This window comes from Oncorhynchus mykiss, chromosome 1 (genome assembly GCF_057628025.1).
Source record: "Oncorhynchus mykiss isolate SJ-2025 chromosome 1, ASM5762802v1, whole genome shotgun sequence".
NCBI lineage: Eukaryota > Metazoa > Chordata > Actinopteri > Salmoniformes > Salmonidae > Oncorhynchus > Oncorhynchus mykiss.
Genome location: NC_143022.1, coordinates 14690881 through 14709320, shown reverse-complemented (window position 1 = coordinate 14709320; position 18440 = coordinate 14690881). Strand labels below are relative to the sequence as shown.

The following is an 18440-nucleotide window of genomic DNA, read 5'->3' as shown; positions in this document are numbered from 1 at the left end:
CCCAGACCCCTCTTTTACGCTGCTACTGCTGCTCTCTGTTTATCATCTATGCATGGTCACATTATCTCTACCTACATGTACATTACCTTGACTAACCGGTGCCCTCGCACATTGACTCTGTACTGGTACCCCCTGTATATAGCCTCGCTATTGATATTTTACTGCTGCTGTTTAATTATTTGTTACTTTTATTTTATATTTTTTTTTACTTAAGTAAAAAATTGATAACCAACAAGTTAAGAAAAATGTGTTAAGGGCTTGTAAGTAAGCATTTCACTGTAAGGTCTACACCTGTTGTATTCAGCACGTGACAAATAATCTTTGATTTAGAGGATTACTGAAGGGAACGGTCTACTCAGTGGCTTGGCTGCTGCATGGCACTGGTTAAATGGAGTACATTTCAGCAATTAGAGAGAGAACGTGTACGAATTGTAAAGCACTTTTCATGTACACTGTTGGGTGCTTTTAGAGAGTTCAGAAACAGGCCTCTTATGAAGAGCTCTGTTGCAGTTTTAATGAGCTAGGAGGCTTCCTATACAGGCAAAACTGCATCAAACTTTGAACTGGAGTCAATTTACTTAAATGAACTGAAATCAAATGATCAGTTCATGTAAGTACATTTCCATTCAGCTCACTTCAGTTCCTCTAGTTCATTTCATGTGGATGTCTGTCTGCTACCTTCTGTAATCATAGCTGGATTTCACTTCTAAAACGCACATTGCACCACCTTTAACTTTCCCTCACAGATCTGAGAGCACTAACAGGTGAAAACAACGGTGGAAAATCGACCTATTACTTACCTATCCAGTCTCTTGATATCCAGGAAGGGGAGTAGTCAAGGGCTGAAGGAAACATGTGTTTGTAATGGAATGCTTCCAATGTGGGCAAGGTCTGATTCACCCACCTGGAACCTACACCACTTCACCACTCAAGAGGCTTAGTAGATGAGTACCTTACTGGGGGGCAGTGCAGAGTAATTGACTAGAGCCTTGAAAGCCCTATTATATTCTCAAAGGTCAGTGAAGTAGACTTAAAAAAAAGACATGAATAATATGATACCAGTATTTTCCTACTCGTAAATTACTTTGAAATGCATTATTGTACACAATCACATTTACTCCAACATTTCGCTACACCCGCTAAATTTGTGTATGTGACCAATACATTTGATAAACATGAACACCCCCAGAGCTTATTACTCAAACGTATTTTCTCTTCCCTCTCTGCTAGACGGCTGACTAAGTCAACCCTGCTCCTCATCCCCCTCTTCGGGACCCCCTACATGGTGTTTAACTTCCTACCTGACTACTTCAATGTTAGCGTGCGCCTCTGGTTCGAGCTCTGCATGGGGTCCTTTCAGGTACTCTGATCCACACACACACACACACACACACACACACACGCACGCACACACCAGGATTTCCGATGGAAAATGTGGGCTCCGGACACTTGACCGGAAGCCTTTACATTTACCGGGCATTTAAGAAATGTACCGGATCCATATTGGTTGGGCAACCTGAGGGGCATCCACTCACTGTGCTCAAAATTCCAGAAGTCACATTTATTTTATGGAAATTCATCTTAACACAAAATATAACAGCGTGCGGCATTCTAACCGAATTCTGATGAGCAATTTGAAGACGTTAGAATAAATAGGTGGGGCATCAATAAAGATAGGGAAGCTAGAAGTTCCCTAAATAGCTTACTCTTCTATACATAAACAAATATAATCATTCAAAATAGGCTACTACACCAGAAAGCATGATTTGGCCACAGAGGATCATTGGCTTATTTTTATTTTTTTTAAGCTGCTGATTGTTTTAGATCGCATAACCTACAGTCTGAAGGGTCGACAATTTGGCCAGAGCGCTCGGCAAATACCAAATAGAAAAACAGTTTGGAAAGCGAAATGGCTATTGCTGTTAATATAAGAATGAAAAGTCTCGGTCTTTTAATAAGCAAAATTCGCAATTTAATTGAGCGAAAAGTAGCCTCTTATTGGCACCAGCGGAGAACATCGGCTATGCCCCCCTCGGCGAGTGAAGCCTGTCTAGTTGCCTATGCGAGTTTCAATTTACCATTTGAAAAAAAAAGAGTATTTTTACACACCAATGCTTTTAGAATTGTTGTGCACTGATGTGTCTTATTGAAGCACGTTTCACTCTCGCTACAGCGACTGCTATTTCAATCAATGAATAGGCTCAAATGCATTATTTCGCAATGGATTTTTTCCCCTCTTCTCCTGGACAATACACCGGTGCCAATTTAATTCATCTGCTTTTATTTTTAATAGATTAAAAGCCAGCCATTACCGGCTAAAGAAAACACTGACACAGTCTTATGAAGTGGATATGTTGCCTCAAAATGTGTTGTGGCATGTACATCGTATGAATATTTATATAAATCTAATTTACATAAATTACATAAATTATTCCTGGGATTCCACTTTTACAGCCTGTAAAAAAAGGCATCAGAATATTGAAAAAGAGCAGTTACTTACATGAACAATTCTCAAGCTATGTAAAGCCTGATAATCATAGCATATTAGTTTTTCATTTGGCCTTTTACAAAACTTATAAAAAATCTGATCAAATAAAATTGGATAACATCCCCAAAAATGTTTTCAAGCTATCACTTGCTCTGCCCAATCATGCCCTCTAGAATGCTCCTCTCCCTCTGTAAGATCAAGTGCTTGATAGAGGGAGACAGCCCGGGCTAGTGGACCAGACAGCTCCGTAGAAACACTTGATTGTCAATATTTTATCCAAGGTCACATGAGGCTAGGGTCTGATCACTTCCAAAACAATGGTCGTGTGGTTTGGTAAAAATAATGCCTTTTTCCCCACCAGTGTGATTACTACTTCTGAGGGTTTAGAGCTTGAGATAGTCACCTCATACAAGTACTTGTGAGTATGGCTAGACAGTACACTGTCCTCTTAGCACATAGCCAAGCCGCAGGCTAAGATTAAATCTAGACTTGGTGTCCTCTAACTTAATTGTTCCTTTTTCACCCCAGCTGCCAAACTAACCCTGATTCAGAACGGAGTGCTCGGTTTGGGGTGTAGGCTTTGAGCACAGCCTGAAGGTGGGGAGGAGAAGTTCCTCTTGTTGCTCCGTAGTCAAGCACCATGGTCTCGTACTAGATGTGAGCATCGATTGGAAGCCAGTGGCGTGTGCGGAGGAGCGGGTGCCATGGGAGAAAAGTAGTAGAGTATCAACCGCATAGCAGTGATAGGAGAGACCATGTGAGGATGATAGGAGAGACCATGTGAGGATGATAGAAGAGACCATGTGAGGATGATAGGAGAGACCATGTGAGGATGATAGGAGAGACCATGTGAGGATGATAGGAGAGACCACGTGAGGATGATAGGAGAGACCATGTGAAGATGATAGGAGAGACCATGCGAGGATGATAGGAGAGACCATGCGAGGATGATAGGAGAGACCATGTGAGGATGATAGGAGAGACCATGTGAGGATGATAGGAGAGACCATGTGAGGATGATAGGAGAGACCATGTGAGGATGATAAGAGAGACCATGTGAGGATGATAGGAGAGACCATGTGAGGATGATAGGAGAGACCATGTGAGGATGATAGGAGAGACCATGTAAGGATGATAGGAGAGACCATGTGAGAATGATAGGAGAGACCATGTGAGGATGATAGGAGAGACCATGTAAGGATGATAGGAGAGACCATGTGAGAATGATAGGAGAGACCATGTGAGGATGATAGGAGAGACCATGTGAGGATGATAGGAGAGACCATGTGAGGATGCGAGAAGAGGACTCCTGTGTGGCTCAGTGGGTAGAGCATGGCACTGGCCTGCGAGGTAGGATGCAGGGTGGCGAGGAGGTTCTGATGGTTCACTGTGTTGAGGACGAGGAAAGAGAGTTGTCTTTGGCAGTGCGGAGAGCCTCCATGACACAGGAAGGCCGGTCTCAGTTGAGTGACCTGTCTTGAAGCCTGACTGGTTACATTCAAGAAGATTGTTAGAGACAGCACACTCAAGTGTTTTGGAAAGAAAATAGAGAAGGTCTGTAGGTTTTCACATCAGATGAGTTGATGGAGGGGAGCCTTGTGAGTTTCTTGAGGGGTGCGACTCAGGACATTTTGAAGTCCGAGGGGAAGCAGCCAGTGGTCAGAGATGAGTTGATGAGGGAAGTGAGGAATGGGAGGTTTCCAGACATGGTCTGGAGGAGGGTATGGGATCGAGAGGGCAAGTTGTCGGGTTGCCAGACCTCACTAGTCGCAGGATTTCATCTGGAGAGAGGGGAGAAAGAGGTCAAGGCATATGGTAGTTCTGTTTGAGTGGGACTATTGGACTCAATAGGTTGAGTGGTTGAGGAGTGGATGTTGTCAACCTTCTTTCAAAGTGGTTGACAAAGTCGTCAGTAGAGAGGGACGGGGTGGAGGATTAAGGAGGGAGGAGAAGGTGAAAAGAGGGTTGGAGGCAGAAGCCTGCCATTTAGATTGAGAAGGTAGCTTTACCAGCACACACAGAGGAGGAGAAGGTAGAGAGAGACTGAAAGGATGATAGGACCTCCAGAAGTTTAGTTTTCCTCCATTTTTCGGTCATCTGCCTGAAGCCCTGTTCAGTAAGCTTGCAATGAGTCACTCAGCCACGAAGCAGGAGGGAAGGTCCGAGCCGGCTGGGAGGAAACCGTGCGAATCATAGGATGCGGAAAGGAAGGAGAGTAGGGCCGAAGAGGCAGAATCAGGAGACAGGAAGGAAAATGATTTATCAGAAGGGAGAGATGATTGGATAGAAGAGGAGAGAGTAGTGGGAGAGAGAGCTTAGATTGCGATGGCGCATGACCATCTGGGTAGGGGCTGAGTGGTTAGGGTTGGAGGAAAGGGAGACAAAGGAAACAAGGTAGTGATCAGAGACCTGAGGGGGGGGGGGGGGGGTTGCAGTGAGGTTAGTAGGTGAATAACCTCTTGTAAAGATGAGGTCAAGTGTATTGCCTGCCTTGTGAGTTGGAGGGGATTGGGAAAGGGTGAGGTCAAGGGGCAAAGAGGGGAAAGAGAGTTGGAAAGAAATTAATCAAAGGCAGAAGTCGGTAAGGTTGAAGTTGCAAAGTAAGAAGTGTGGTGAGCCATTGTCAGGAAATTTGCTTAAAGGTGTCAAGCTTATTGAGGAACTCCCCAAGGGCACCTGGTTGGTGATAGATGACGACAATGTTAAGCTTGAGTGGACAAATGACAGCGACTGCATGGAATTCACATGAGATGGAGGTGAGAGAGGGAGAAAACATAAAATATCCAGTTAAGAGAAATGAATAGCCCTGTGCCATCACTGCGACGCCCAGATGCTCTTGGACTATGAAAGAAAATGTGGTCAGAGAGCAGCAGTGTTCTCTGGGTCTCCATCAGGGCCAAACAAGTAAAGGGAGTGAAGGGCAGCATAGGGTGAGATGAACTATGTGTTCTTGACCGTAGATCGGCAGTTCCAAATGCTGCCAGAGAACTTGAATTCCACATGGGTTGTGTGCACAGGCTACACTAAGAGTTGCAGCCAAGGGGTGGGAAACGTTTGTAAAGCCTGCAGGGAGAGGAGCGAACAGGTATAGAACACACACACACACACACACACACACACACACACACACACACACACACACACACACACACACACACACACACACACACACACACACCCCAAAGCTACAAAAGAGCTAAATGAGAATCTGTAAATAACTTTGTAAGATATTCAAATGAGATAATGGTGGGTAGCCTCCCTCTCCTTCCTTCATTATAACTCTGCAGAACCATCTTTGTTCCGGCGACGGTCTTTTCCGACGAGACTGACACGACCCGCCATTTACAGCTGCCGCTGAGAAACCAGGGGAGACTGAAGAACTAACACTAATTGCTAATTGCCAAGCACAGGTGGAGAGCACACCTCCCTGTACTAATTGCTGATTGCCTAGGAGAGTAGAAACCATTCCCCCCCAATAAAGTCACTGATTACCAAAACAAGTCACAAATTGCCCTGCCCATTGATTCTGGTGAATGTGTCAACAATCATCTGAGCAGTCAGCAGTTCACACCACAAGTACGCAACTGGGGAGACATACAGCACTTAAAGCAGATGGCCCTAGATAGCAAAAAGACAGTACTAGACAACAGATAAAGACAACAATTATACTTATCAAATATAGAAAAATAAACCGTTAGGCAACTATGAGAAACAGGAATAAACTATCATAAATTAGCTCTAATACAGGCTTTGTTCATGGGAAGAGTGAGAAACAGCTGAGAACTGATTCGTGCCACGTCTTTAGGTTGTAAAGGCGACAGGAAAAGCAGGAGAGTTTAGACAGTGCATGCGTCCCAAATGGCGCCCTATTATAGTGCCCTACTTTTGACCAGATCCCTAGTGCACTATGTTGGGAATTACAACCAGTCTCATCAACTAGTTCAACACTAGCATAGCTTACAGCGAGCTCATTAACAAGCACGATACATATTTGTGGTCGTTCAGCTGTTGACGCTATGGCTGAATCTGTGCAGCAATATATAATATACCTTTTATGGCTTTATGTACAATTATACTTGCAACAATTATACTTCTCTTAAATTTTGAGAACATCTGGGTACTTAAAATCTATAAATATTGAGTTATTGATGATATATCCTCTGTCTTGTAGGGGCTGATAGTAGCGATCCTCTACTGCTTTCTCAATCAAGAGGTGAGTAGCCTTCACTAACGTTCCAACAATAATAAACACCAACTATTCTGCTCTCTAAATGTTGCTTTGATATAAATCAGAAGCTAATAATGTAATATAAGCCATTGAGCAGATGCCTGTAGCCAAAGCAACTTACACAAGTGTTTTAGGTGTTAACATGGGTTACCATGGATCCCGGTGTTATTAATATGGGTTACCATGGATCCCGGGGTTATTAACATGGGTTACCATGGATCCCGGGGTTATTAACATGGGTTACCATGGATCCCGGGGTTATTAACATGGGTTACCATGGATCCCGGGGTTATTAACATGGGTTACCATGGATCCCGGGGTTATTAACATGGGTTACCATGGATCCCGGGGTTATTAACATGGGTTACCATGGATCCCGGGGTTGTCTCTGGAACACTCTTCACATTTCCTGAAAAATCGAATGACAAGACCTGCCAAAGAAATACAACATCCCCAATGTCGCACCAATGCAATTCCACAAAAATATGCAACATTGCTCCAGGGTCACAGTCAATAATGTTTGATCCCTGGCCGTGAACCCACTCTCCGAGGGTGTCTCAGGGGGAGCGGGATGTGGAACAAACACATAATGTTTGATCCCTGGCCGTGAACCCACTCTCCGAGGGTGTCTCATAATACATGCACATGTGTGAAATAGGACAAATGTTAGCACCCACCCACCTGCTGCCCGTATGAGAGCTTCGGGAGAGAATGTGTGATCAACAAACGGTATGACAGTAGAGATGATCCCCGTTAAGATACCTTGATATTTAAACAATTTCCACTCTCCACCCCCCCCCCCCCCTGTTATTCATGAGCTGATCTGCCATCTGTATAATCATCCACTTGATTTTGCCAAATATAGGATATATTCTGTCATTCGTCAAAGGAGGTTATCTAGCAAGCTTAGCAACTTTGGTTTTGACTGCCATTACAAATGTTGTATGATTGGAAAATGCTATACTCTGGGTGTGCTCTGTGTCGAAATGCGCTGAATTAATTGAGAAACATGATAACGCTATGAATCTATGAAAGGCCTGTTTTGCAATTCACAACAATGTCATTGGTGATCAAATATATTTAGCAATGCACGATAGTTACTCTATCAGTTTAATTTGCTCTGAAATCTTTACATAGTGGCGCAGTCAAGCCGACAAGGTGGCGCAGCACCACTCTTATTTGGGGAGAGCCCATAGTGACCACATCTTGGTTTTAAATGGTGTAGATGGGGCACATCTGATTTTTGCGGTATTTTCCGAGACTCTAGAGATAAATTTGAATTATTCCCGGTATTGAAACTTGGTAGAATTTCGGGAAAATATTCATCCCTACTGAGTTTACACCGAGTGCTTAGAAATCAGTTAATTTGACCCCAGCTGGGTTTTTTTTTTTTTTTCAGATGTGCACCACTTAATGACTAGCTTGTGTAATTCAGCAATGAAGCTCAGTGCTGCTGTATATAGAAACACACAATAGTCAATAAGTGATTCATTTTTTCAAATTAATTTATTTCATTTGTTTGTTAATTCGTTCATTTATTCATCCATCCAATCATTTTCAACAACACTAAAAACTGGCTGTCGTGATCTGAAGTATCTCCTACAATGTCTGTGGTGATGTAATCTGAGGTCTTTGTGTGTGTGCATTTAGATCCAATTAAATTACTAGAGGGGCTATGTCATAAAGTTCCATAATGGGGCGAAAATGGCAGCCATCTTGGTCAAGAAGAAATTCCAAACCAGTCTAATTGGATTGAATGGCAGTAGAGGTATAGGTGATGCATTCCCTGCTTTTAGTTATGCAGGAAAATAAAAATAAGGCATTTAATATATACAAAATTGTGTAATGGAATTATAATCAACCTGTCGTATAATTATAAATACAGTTTATATGGGTTTTATACACTTTCTGTATAAATAGCCTCTAAAATATATGTAAACAGACCATAAATGTTTTAGATACTGTTTTCTTGGAAATCAGTGAGTGGTGTTATATGATACAATATCAGTACATTTACAACTGGCCTGTCCTATCATCAACTGTTTTGAGCCAGTGTATAGCTGGGGATTGACTTTGAATGGAATGTTGGCAGTTAATTTGAAAAATGTATGGAATCATTCCTCTAAAACTGTCTGGCAATATAGCTAACACAGATACAGTGCAGATAAATTCTTCACCTTCATTGTTTTGCACAATGATCTTATCACAGTACTGGCAAATCATATTTGACCAACTCCTGACCAAAATGGTTGCCCTTTATCCCATCATCGTCCATTCTAGTATTCTAATTCCTAATTCTCTGGGTGTGTTTCTGTTTGTATCAGGTCCAAAAGGAAATCCATATGAGGTGGCTTAGGTGGCAGGAGAACAGCAACGGAGTGGTTCTGCCCGGTGCCAAGGGAAGTCAGATGGACACACATTTCTAGGGCTACATTCTTCATCCACCTCCTCCTCCTCCTTTCTCCAACCTCTATATGTGTGTCTTTCGGCGGGGTTGGAATAAACCAGAAGTTTCCATTGGACAACGGTCATATTCTTCTTCTAATTCCTGTGGCCTCCACACATTGCGTATATATTTTTAGAAGGAGAGGGTGCTGTACATTGTGTCCCTAAAGCATACAATGTCCTCTCTTCCCATCATCACAATCTCATTGCTAAAGGGACCACCACTGGGTTCATCCATTGTGTCCAGCTCAAGATGAACTGTTGCAGCACTGTGAAATGCCCTTCCTCCTCCTCATCCTCCTCCTCCTCCTCTTTCTCCTCTTCAGTATCATCTATGGTTAAGTTACAGAGAAGCCTGTCTCTGAGGTACTATACCATCAAGGATTGTATCCCAATTGGTATTGAGACAGCAAATAAAGTGTGGATTTTTTTTTTTTTTAACGAAACAAAGTTCAAAAATAATTTCGACTGGAAAATAGAGGGTTTTATGTATCAAATGTGTCCCTGTTTTATGGGAATATTGTCTTGTAGCTTTCTCTCTGTGTTTCAGTGCCTCTGTGTGTGTTTTGCTCTCTCTCTTTCTCTCTGTGTGTTTAGCTCTCTCTCTTTCTCTGTGTGTTTAGCTCTCTCTTTCTCTGTGTGTTTTGCTCTTTCTCTTTCTCTCTGTGTGTTTAGCTCTCTCTCTTTCTCTCTGTGTGTTTAGCTCTTTCTCTTTCTCTCTGTGTGTTTAGCTCTCTCTCTTTCTCTCTGTGTGTTTAGCTCTCTCTTTCTCTCTGTGTGTTTAGCTCTCTCTCTTTCTCTGTGTTTTGCTCTCTCTCTTTCTCTGTGTTTAGCTCTCTCTTTCTCTGTGTGTTTTGCTCTTTCTCTTTCTCTCTGTGTGTTTAGCTCTCTCTCTTTCTCTCTGTGTGTTTAGCTCTTTCTCTTTCTCTCTGTGTGTTTAGCTCTCTCTCTTTCTCTCTGTGTGTTTAGCTCTCTCTCTTTCTCTGTGTTTTGCTCTCTCTCTTTCTCTGTGTTTAGCTCTCTCTCTTTCTCTGTGTTTTGCTCTCTCTCTTTCTCTGTGTGTTTAGCTCTCTCTCTTTCTCTGTGTGTGTGCGTGTGTGCGCATGCATGCATGAATGCGTGTGTGTGTGTATGCATCCATGTCCTATTATCCAATGCTTTAGATTCTGAATACAGTATTAGGTCCTCTGGAGACCCTTTCATTAGGCTTCTTGTGGCTATTGATGGGTAACGTGCAATGTATACAGGAGTACTGTGTGTCGAAGACAATTCTCCCCTGGAGGATATTAAAGTTCATCCTATCCTTTCCTATTGGCCGTAAGCATGAGAAATACACACATGTATGGGCTACAGTACATCACCACAGGAGAATTCCTTAGCCTCTAGCAGTGTCAAGAAATATGAAAAAAATAGGACCAATTCTGTTTGAATTAAGCTGTGTGGTTTAATGTGGGCTGAATGTTCTGTTTGAATAAAGCTGTGTGCTTTAACGTGGGTTGAATGTGATGTATAATACGACAGAATTGAAAATACTCAGAAATATATGGTGTCTCCTGAGATACAGCTACATTTATACTCGAACAGGTTACCACTAAAAAGAAATGGCGTCTGCTAAGAGAATCAATTACATGTGCCAATACAACAATGCAGTTGTTTAAGAAAATATTTAAGAAAATACCCCCCCCCCCCCAAAAAAAGTAAGAGATAAGAATACCAACTAATTAAAGAGCAGCAGTAAATAACAATAGCGGGGCTGTATACATGTGGTACCAGTACAGAGTCAATGTGGAGGCTATATACAGGGGTTACCGGTACAGAGTCGATGTGCAGGGGCACCTGTTTTGAGGTAATATGTACATGTCGGTAGAGTTATTAAAGTGACTAAATAATAACAGAGTAGCAGCAGCGTAGAAGAGAGAGGGGGGGGGGGGGGGGGCATGCAAATAGTCTGGGTAGCCATTTGATTAGCTGTTCGGGAGTCTTATGGCTTGGGGGTAGAGGCTCTTTAGAAGCCTCTTGGACCTAGACTTGGCGATCCGGTACCGCTTACCGTGAGGTAGCAGAGAGAATCTTTGACAATTTTTAGGGCCTTCCTAAGACAACGCCTGGTATAGAGGTCCTGGATGGCAGGAAGCTTGACCCCAGTGATGTACTGGGCCGTACGCACTACCCTCTGTAGTGCCTTGCGGTCGGAGGCTGAGCAGTTGTCATACCAGGCGGTGATGCAACCAGTTAGGATGCTCTCGATGGTGCAGCTGTAGAACCTTTTAAGGATCTGAGGACCCATGCCAAATCTTATCAGTCTCCTGAGGGGGAATAGGTTTTGTCGTGCCCTGTTCACGACTGTCTTGGTGTGCTTGGATCATGGAACTTGACATTCTCAACCTGCCCCACTACAGCCCCGTCGATGTGAATGGGGGCGTGCTTCGTTCTCTTTTTCCTGTAGTCCACAATCATCTCCTTTGTCTTGATCACGTTGAGGGAGAGGTTGTTGTCCTTGTACCACACGGCCAGGTCTCTGACCTCCTCCCTATAGGCAGTCTCATCGTTGTCGGTGATCAGGTTCTCACTCTACTATAAGATGGCCTTGAGGCTGCGTGACTATCAGCAGGTGCAGGCAGTTCTCAGCCTGAGTACTAAAGCAGTACATCTCCATTTACCCAGTACTTTTCCATCATTGTGCATTGCAAGCATACAAAGGTTATCACATATATACAGTAATCATGGCATTGGCATCATGAGATGCTCGCTTGAGGTAGAGTAAAACCTCTAGACTTCCTTAGATATCGTGCACCAGCTGTTGTTTACAAATATGCGTCCCTGTGTCTTACCAGAGGCTGCTGTTAAATCCTGCCGATAGAGTGTATAACCCGCCAGCTGTATGTTATTAATGTCGTTGATCGTTGTTCATCCACGACCTGGTGAAACATAACATATTATAGTTTTAATGTCCCGTTGGTAGGATATACATGCTTTCAGTTCGTCCTATTTATTTTCCAGCGATTGAACGTTAGCTAGCAGTACAGAGGGCAAAGTCAGATTACCCACTCGTTGCCTGATCGTCACAAGGCACCCTGATCTCTTTCCGCAAAATCTCTGTTTCATTCTCCAGCGAATGACGTGGATGAGGGCCTGTTCGGGTGTTTGGAGTATATCCTTCTTGTCCGACTCATTAAAGAAAAACTATTTGTCCAATTTGGGGTGAATAATCGCTGTTCTGATGTCCAGAAGCTCTTTTCAGGCATAAGAGATGATAGCATCAACATTATGTACAAAAGAAGTTACGAATAACGCAAAAAAATAAATAGCTCGGTTGGTTAAGAGCCAGTAATACAGCAGACATCCCCTCTGGTGCCATCACAACAACAATTCACATTTCTGCAGAAATGTGTCAAATGAATCCGTAAAAGGCTAATTCCTGCAGGAGGAATTTATGCATCTATGCTATGCTTTATAACTCACCCTGAATATCAGGTTTAAAATCATTAGTGTATCTGGTGCCTACTCGTTCAACTGACTCACTGACTAGGCAGCGGCTCCCTCTGTGGGCTGTAACAAGCACAACACCCCTTGACACAGATTATCCATTATAGTTACCAGATTCTCTAGCCAACCCAGTATCACAGATTGTGAAATAGGCACAAATGGCTCATTGGAAATTCATGACAGGCACACAAAATGTAAAAACACTTTGTGTGCAGTACACAATGTTGTATGCATTGAATTTCAATCTCACAGATAAAGAAATGAGGTTACTTAAGACAGAAACAATGATCGAGGTTGGCCAGGTGTATAATGCCACTAGACTTGACTGATTAACTGCGTGATTCATTGGGACACATCTCAAATTACTAACAGGCAATTCATAACTGCATAGCTTTTGCAGAAACTATTCTCACAAACGTTTTATTGTATAACAATTTGTGTGTATTGTTGTGATTGCATTGTGTTGAATATAAACAAATCGTACAACTAACTGTACGGCACAACGTACATGTAGAGCTAGCTAGAGCACATTTAGTCTTCAATAAATGACTCGCATACAACTGCTTACACAAAATTACTTTTCATGTTTCTAGTGGTTGTGGTAATTGTGGTGGTGCAAAATTAGATTTCACCTCCCCCAACTAGTTGCAGCCATGCAGTCCCTGGCAACACTGGCAGACTGCCCAAAAGCTTCCTGCACTCATGATGAAGTTGTTGCTCGTGCTGCTCCGTTACTAGTGTACAGGCAAAATAGTCCCAGCAACGCCTCTATCACACCTACAGCATCTTGAGCAAAATGGTAATCATCTGGATATGTGTGCACCAAAAGTTCAACATTCACCTTCTGCTACCATTTTTGTCAAGTCCTCTATGCATACAGTGAGGCATACAGTTTGAGGCATACATTTGATAAAGCCAATGTATGCACCACACAGAACGCACTGCAACTGCCTCTGCAACACAATGTTGAAAGGAAAACGCAGCGTTCCATTGGAAATGTATGTACTTCTGGTGTACCAAAATGCAATGACACTATCAGTAACTAGCAAGATGGCAGCTACCACAAAACGGTGTATGCGTTGAAAACAACTGTCGGCCATCTTGGATGCTGTCTCCAGTTCTTTATACCTCAGTGATGGCGTAGCAGTGAAGACGTGTTTTTTTAATACTTTTGTATTTTTTTCATATTTTTTGTATATATATTTCAATTTATTTTCAAACTCTTTTCGATTTTTAATTAGATTATACCTTCCGGTAACCTGCCTCACCCAATGTGATACGGAATCGCTATTATTTTCAATTTTAGAACACATTCAAGAACCTCCAGAAGCTAACCAGCTAATTAGCTACAAGCTATTTAGTCATTGTTAGCCACTGCTAGCGGCTTTTACTTTCTGCACAGATACCAGCCCTGTTTTTAGCCTGGATAATACTCGCTAGTCTACCAGTATCGGACTGTCTCTCCACAACAACGCCGGATTCCTGCCGTAATCCCTGGACCACTACTTCTGATCTTCACAGCTAGCTAACAGCTAGCTTGCATTCACCGTGGCACCGAAGCTATCCCTGAGGCCCACCTCCTGGCCTACTCAGCTGTTCACCCGAACCCCACTCATACACGGCTAGAGCCCAATACTCCACCGGATCCTTGCTGTAAACTCTGGACCTTGGCACCGGATCACTGCTGCTACCGATTGGCTTTAGTGGCTAATGACACTGCCACGAAGCTAGCACCAGTTAACCGTGTTAGCCGTGAGCCAGGCGCATCTCCCGGCTAGCAAACTAAATTCTACATCGCCATCTGGCTTGGATTCTCTGTCGACACGGCGCCCCGCCGCACCACCACGACTGGTCTGACGATGAATACTCCATCCGCTGTGCCTTCAACCGGCCTCCGTCGGAGCAGACGCTCCTACTATCCCCGGGCTACTAACGCTGTGTCGCCCGCATGCTAACGTAGTGGCGGCTTCCCTGTTCCATCTACTGCTGCCCCCTGGACACTATGATCACTTGGCTACATAGCTGATGCCTGCTGGACTGTCCATTAATCACGGTACTCCATTCTGTTTATTTATTTTTATCTGTCGGCCCCAGCCGCGAACTCAGGCTCTGTGTGTAGTTAATCTGACCCTCTCTGCCTAGTCATCACCATTTTACCTGCTGTTGTTGTGTTAGCTGATTAGCTGTTGTTGTCTCACCTGTTGTTTTAGCTAGCTCTCCTAATCAACACCTGCGATTACTTTATGCCTCGCTGTATGTCTCTCTCAAATGTCAATATGCTTTGTATACTGTTGTTCAGGTTAGTTATCATTGTTTTAGTTTACAATGGAGCCCCTAGTTCCACTCTTCATACCTCTGATACCTCCTTTGTCCCACCTCCCACACATGCGGTGACCTCACCCATTACAACCAGCATGTCCAGAGATACTACCTCTCTTATTATCACCCAGTGCCTGGGCTTACCTCTGCTGTACCCGCACCCCACCATACCCCTGTCTGCACATTATGCCCTGAATATATTCTACCATGCCCAGAAATCTGCTCCTTTTATTCTTTGTCCCCAACGCTCTAGGCGACCAGTTTTGATAGCCTTTAGCCGCACCCTCATACTACTCCTCTGTTCCGCGGGTGATGTGGAGGTAAACCCAGGCCCTGCATGTCCCCAGGCACCCTCATTTGTTGACTTCTGTGATCGAAAAAGCCTTGGTTAAGTGCATGTCAACATCAGAAGCCTCCTCCCTAAGTTTGTTTTACTCACTGCTTTAGCACACTCTGCTAACCCTGATGTCCTTGCCGTGTCTGAATCCTGGCTCAGGAAGGCCCCCAAAAATTCTGAGATTTCCATACCCAACTATAACATTTTCCGTCAAGATAGAACTGCCAAAGGGGGAGGAGTTGCAGTCTACTGCAGAGATAGCCTGCAAAGTAATGTCATACTTTCCAGGTCCATACCCAAACAGTTCGAAGTACTAATTTTAAAAATGACTCTCTCCAGAAATAAGTCTCTCACTGTTGCCGCCTGCTACCGACCCCCCTGAGCTCTCAGCTGTGCCCTGGACACTATTTGTGAATTGATCGCTCCCCATCTAGCTTCAGAGTTTGTTCTGTTAGGTGACCTAAACTGGGATATGCTTAACACCCCGGCAGTCCTACAATCTAAGCTAGAGTCCCTCAATTTCACACACATCATCAAGGAACCCACCAGGTACAACCCTAAATCTGTAAACAAGGGAACCCTCATAGACGTCATCCTGACCAACTGGCCCTCCAAATACACCTCCGGTGTCTTCAACCAGGATCTCAGCGATCACTGCCTCATTGCCTGTATCCGCTACGGATCCGCAGTCAAACGACCACCCCTCATCACTGTCAAACGCTCCCTAAAACACTTCTGCGAGCAGGCCTTTCTAATCGACCTGGCCCGGGTATCCTGGAAGGATATTGACCTCATCCCGTCAGTTGAGGATGCCTGGTCATTCTTTGAAAGTACCTTCCTCACCATCTTAGATAAGCATGCTCCGTTCAAAAAATGCAGAACTAAGAACAGCCCTTGGTTCACTCCAGACCTGACTGTCCTCGACCAGCACAAAAACATCCTGTGGCGGACTGCAATAGCATCGAATAGTCCCCGCGATATGCAACTGTTCAGGGAAGTCAGGAACCAATACACACAGTCAGTCGGCAGGGTAGCCTAGTGGTTAGAGTGTTGGACTAGTAACCGAAAGGTTGCAAGTTCAAATCCCAGAGCTGACAAGGTACAAATATGTCGTTCTGCCCCTGAACAGGCAGTTAACCCACTGTTCCTAGGCCGTCATTGAAAATAAGAATTTGTTCTTAACTGACTTGCCTAGTTAAATAAAGGTAAAAAAATAAATAATTAAAAAGTCTGGAAAGCAAAGGCCAGCTTTTTCAAGCAGAAATGTGCATCCTGTAGCTCTAACTCCAAAAAGTTCTGGGACACTGTAAAGTTCCTCTGACAAGAGCACCTCCTCCCAGCTCCCCACTGAGGCTAGGTAACACGGTCACCACCGATAAATCCATGATAATCGAAAACTTCAACATTTCTCAACGGCTGGCCATGCCTTCCTCCTGGCTACTCCAACCTCGGCCAACAGCCCTGCCCCCCCCCGCAGCTACTGGCCCAAGCCTCCCCAGCTTCTCCTTTACCCAAATCCAGATAGCAGATGTTCTGAAAGAGCTGCAAAACCTGGACCCATACAAATCAGCTGGGCTTGACAATCTGGACCCTCTATTTCTGAAACTATCCGCCGCCATTGTCGCAACACCTATTACCAGCCTGTTCAACCTCTCTTTCATATCGTCTGAGATCCCCAAGGATTGGAAAGCTGCCGCAGTCATCCCCCTCTTCAAAGGGGGAGACACCCTGGACCCAAACTGTTACAGACCTATATCCATCCTGCCCTGCCTATCTAAGGTCTTCGAAAGCCAAGTCAACAAACAATCACTGACCATCTCAAATCCCATCGTACCTTCTCCGCTGTGCAATCTGGTTTCCGAGCCAGTCACGGGTGCACCGCAGCCGCACTCAAGGTACTAAACAATATCATAACCGCCATCAATAAAAGACAGTACTGTGCAGCCGTCTTCATCGACCTTGCCAAGGCTTTCGACTCTGTCAATCACCATATTCTTATCGGCAGACTCAGTAGCCTCGGTTTTTCGGATGACTGCCTTGCCTGGTTCACCAATTATTTTGCAGACAGAGTTCAGTGTGTCAAATCGGAGGGCATGTTGTCCTTTTCCTCTGGCAGTCTCTATGGGGGTGCCACAGGGTTCAATTCTCGGGCCGACTCTTTTCTCTGTATATATCAATGATGTTGCTCTTGCTGCGGGCGATTCCCTGATCCACCTCTACGCAGACGACTCCATTCTGTAAACTTCTGGCCCTTCCTTGGACACTGTGCTATCTAACCTCCAAATGAGCTTCAATGCCGTACAACACTCCTTCCGTGGCCTCCAACTGCTCTTAAACGCTAGTAAAACAAAATGCATGCTTTTCAACCGTTCGCTGCCTGCACACGCATGCCCGACTAGCATCACCACCCTGGATGGTTCCGACCTAGAATATATGGACATCTATAAGTACTTAGGAGTCTGGCTAGACTGTAAACTCTCCTTCCAGAATCATATCAAACATCTTCAATCTAAAATCAAATCTAGAGTCGGCTTTCTATTTCGCAACAAAGCCTCCTTCACTCACGCCGCCAAACTTGCCCTAGTAAAACTGACTCTGCTACCGATCCTCGACTTCAGCGATGTCATTTACAAAATAACCTCCAACACTCTACTCAGCAGATTGCATGCAGTCTATCACAGTGCCATCCATTCTGTCACCAAAGCCCCATATACTACCCACCACTGCGACCTGTATGCTCTCGTTGGCTGGCCCTCGCTTCACATCCGTCGCCAAATCCACTGGCTCTTGGTCATCTATAAGTCGTTGCTAGGTAAAGCCCCGCCTTATCTCAACTCACTGGTCACCATAGCAGCACCCACCTGCAGCATGCGCTCCAGCAGGTATATCTCTCTAGTCACCCCCAAAGCCAATTCCTCCATCGGCCGCCTTTCCTTCCAGTTCTCTGCTGCCAATGACTGGAACGAACTACAAAAATCTCTGAAACTGGAAATGCTTATCTCCCTCACTAGCTTTAAGCACCAGCTGTCAGAAAAGCTCACATATAATAGGTTTATTCAGAGAGAACAAATCATGCAGGGCGATTGATGGTTGCTGTTCATGCGCCCGTCCCCTGTGATTCTCTCCACAGAACAAAG

The 18440-nt window shown here is 44.3% G+C and overlaps 1 protein-coding gene across 1 annotated transcript in view; it reads left to right on the top strand.

Moving 5' to 3' along the window:
• The window catches only part of LOC110539125 (growth hormone-releasing hormone receptor-like), a 46239-nt gene extending 35588 nt beyond the window's left edge, over positions 1-10651 (top strand). Inside the window, exons 11-13 of the mRNA XM_021626148.3 lie at positions 1231-1360; positions 6660-6701; positions 9041-10651. Coding sequence (XP_021481823.2) covers positions 1231-1360; positions 6660-6701; positions 9041-9142 — 274 coding nt within the window. The 3' untranslated portion in view covers positions 9143-10651. The remainder of the gene's footprint in view (positions 1-1230; positions 1361-6659; positions 6702-9040) is intronic.
• The last annotated feature ends 7789 nt before the right edge of the window (positions 10652-18440 follow it).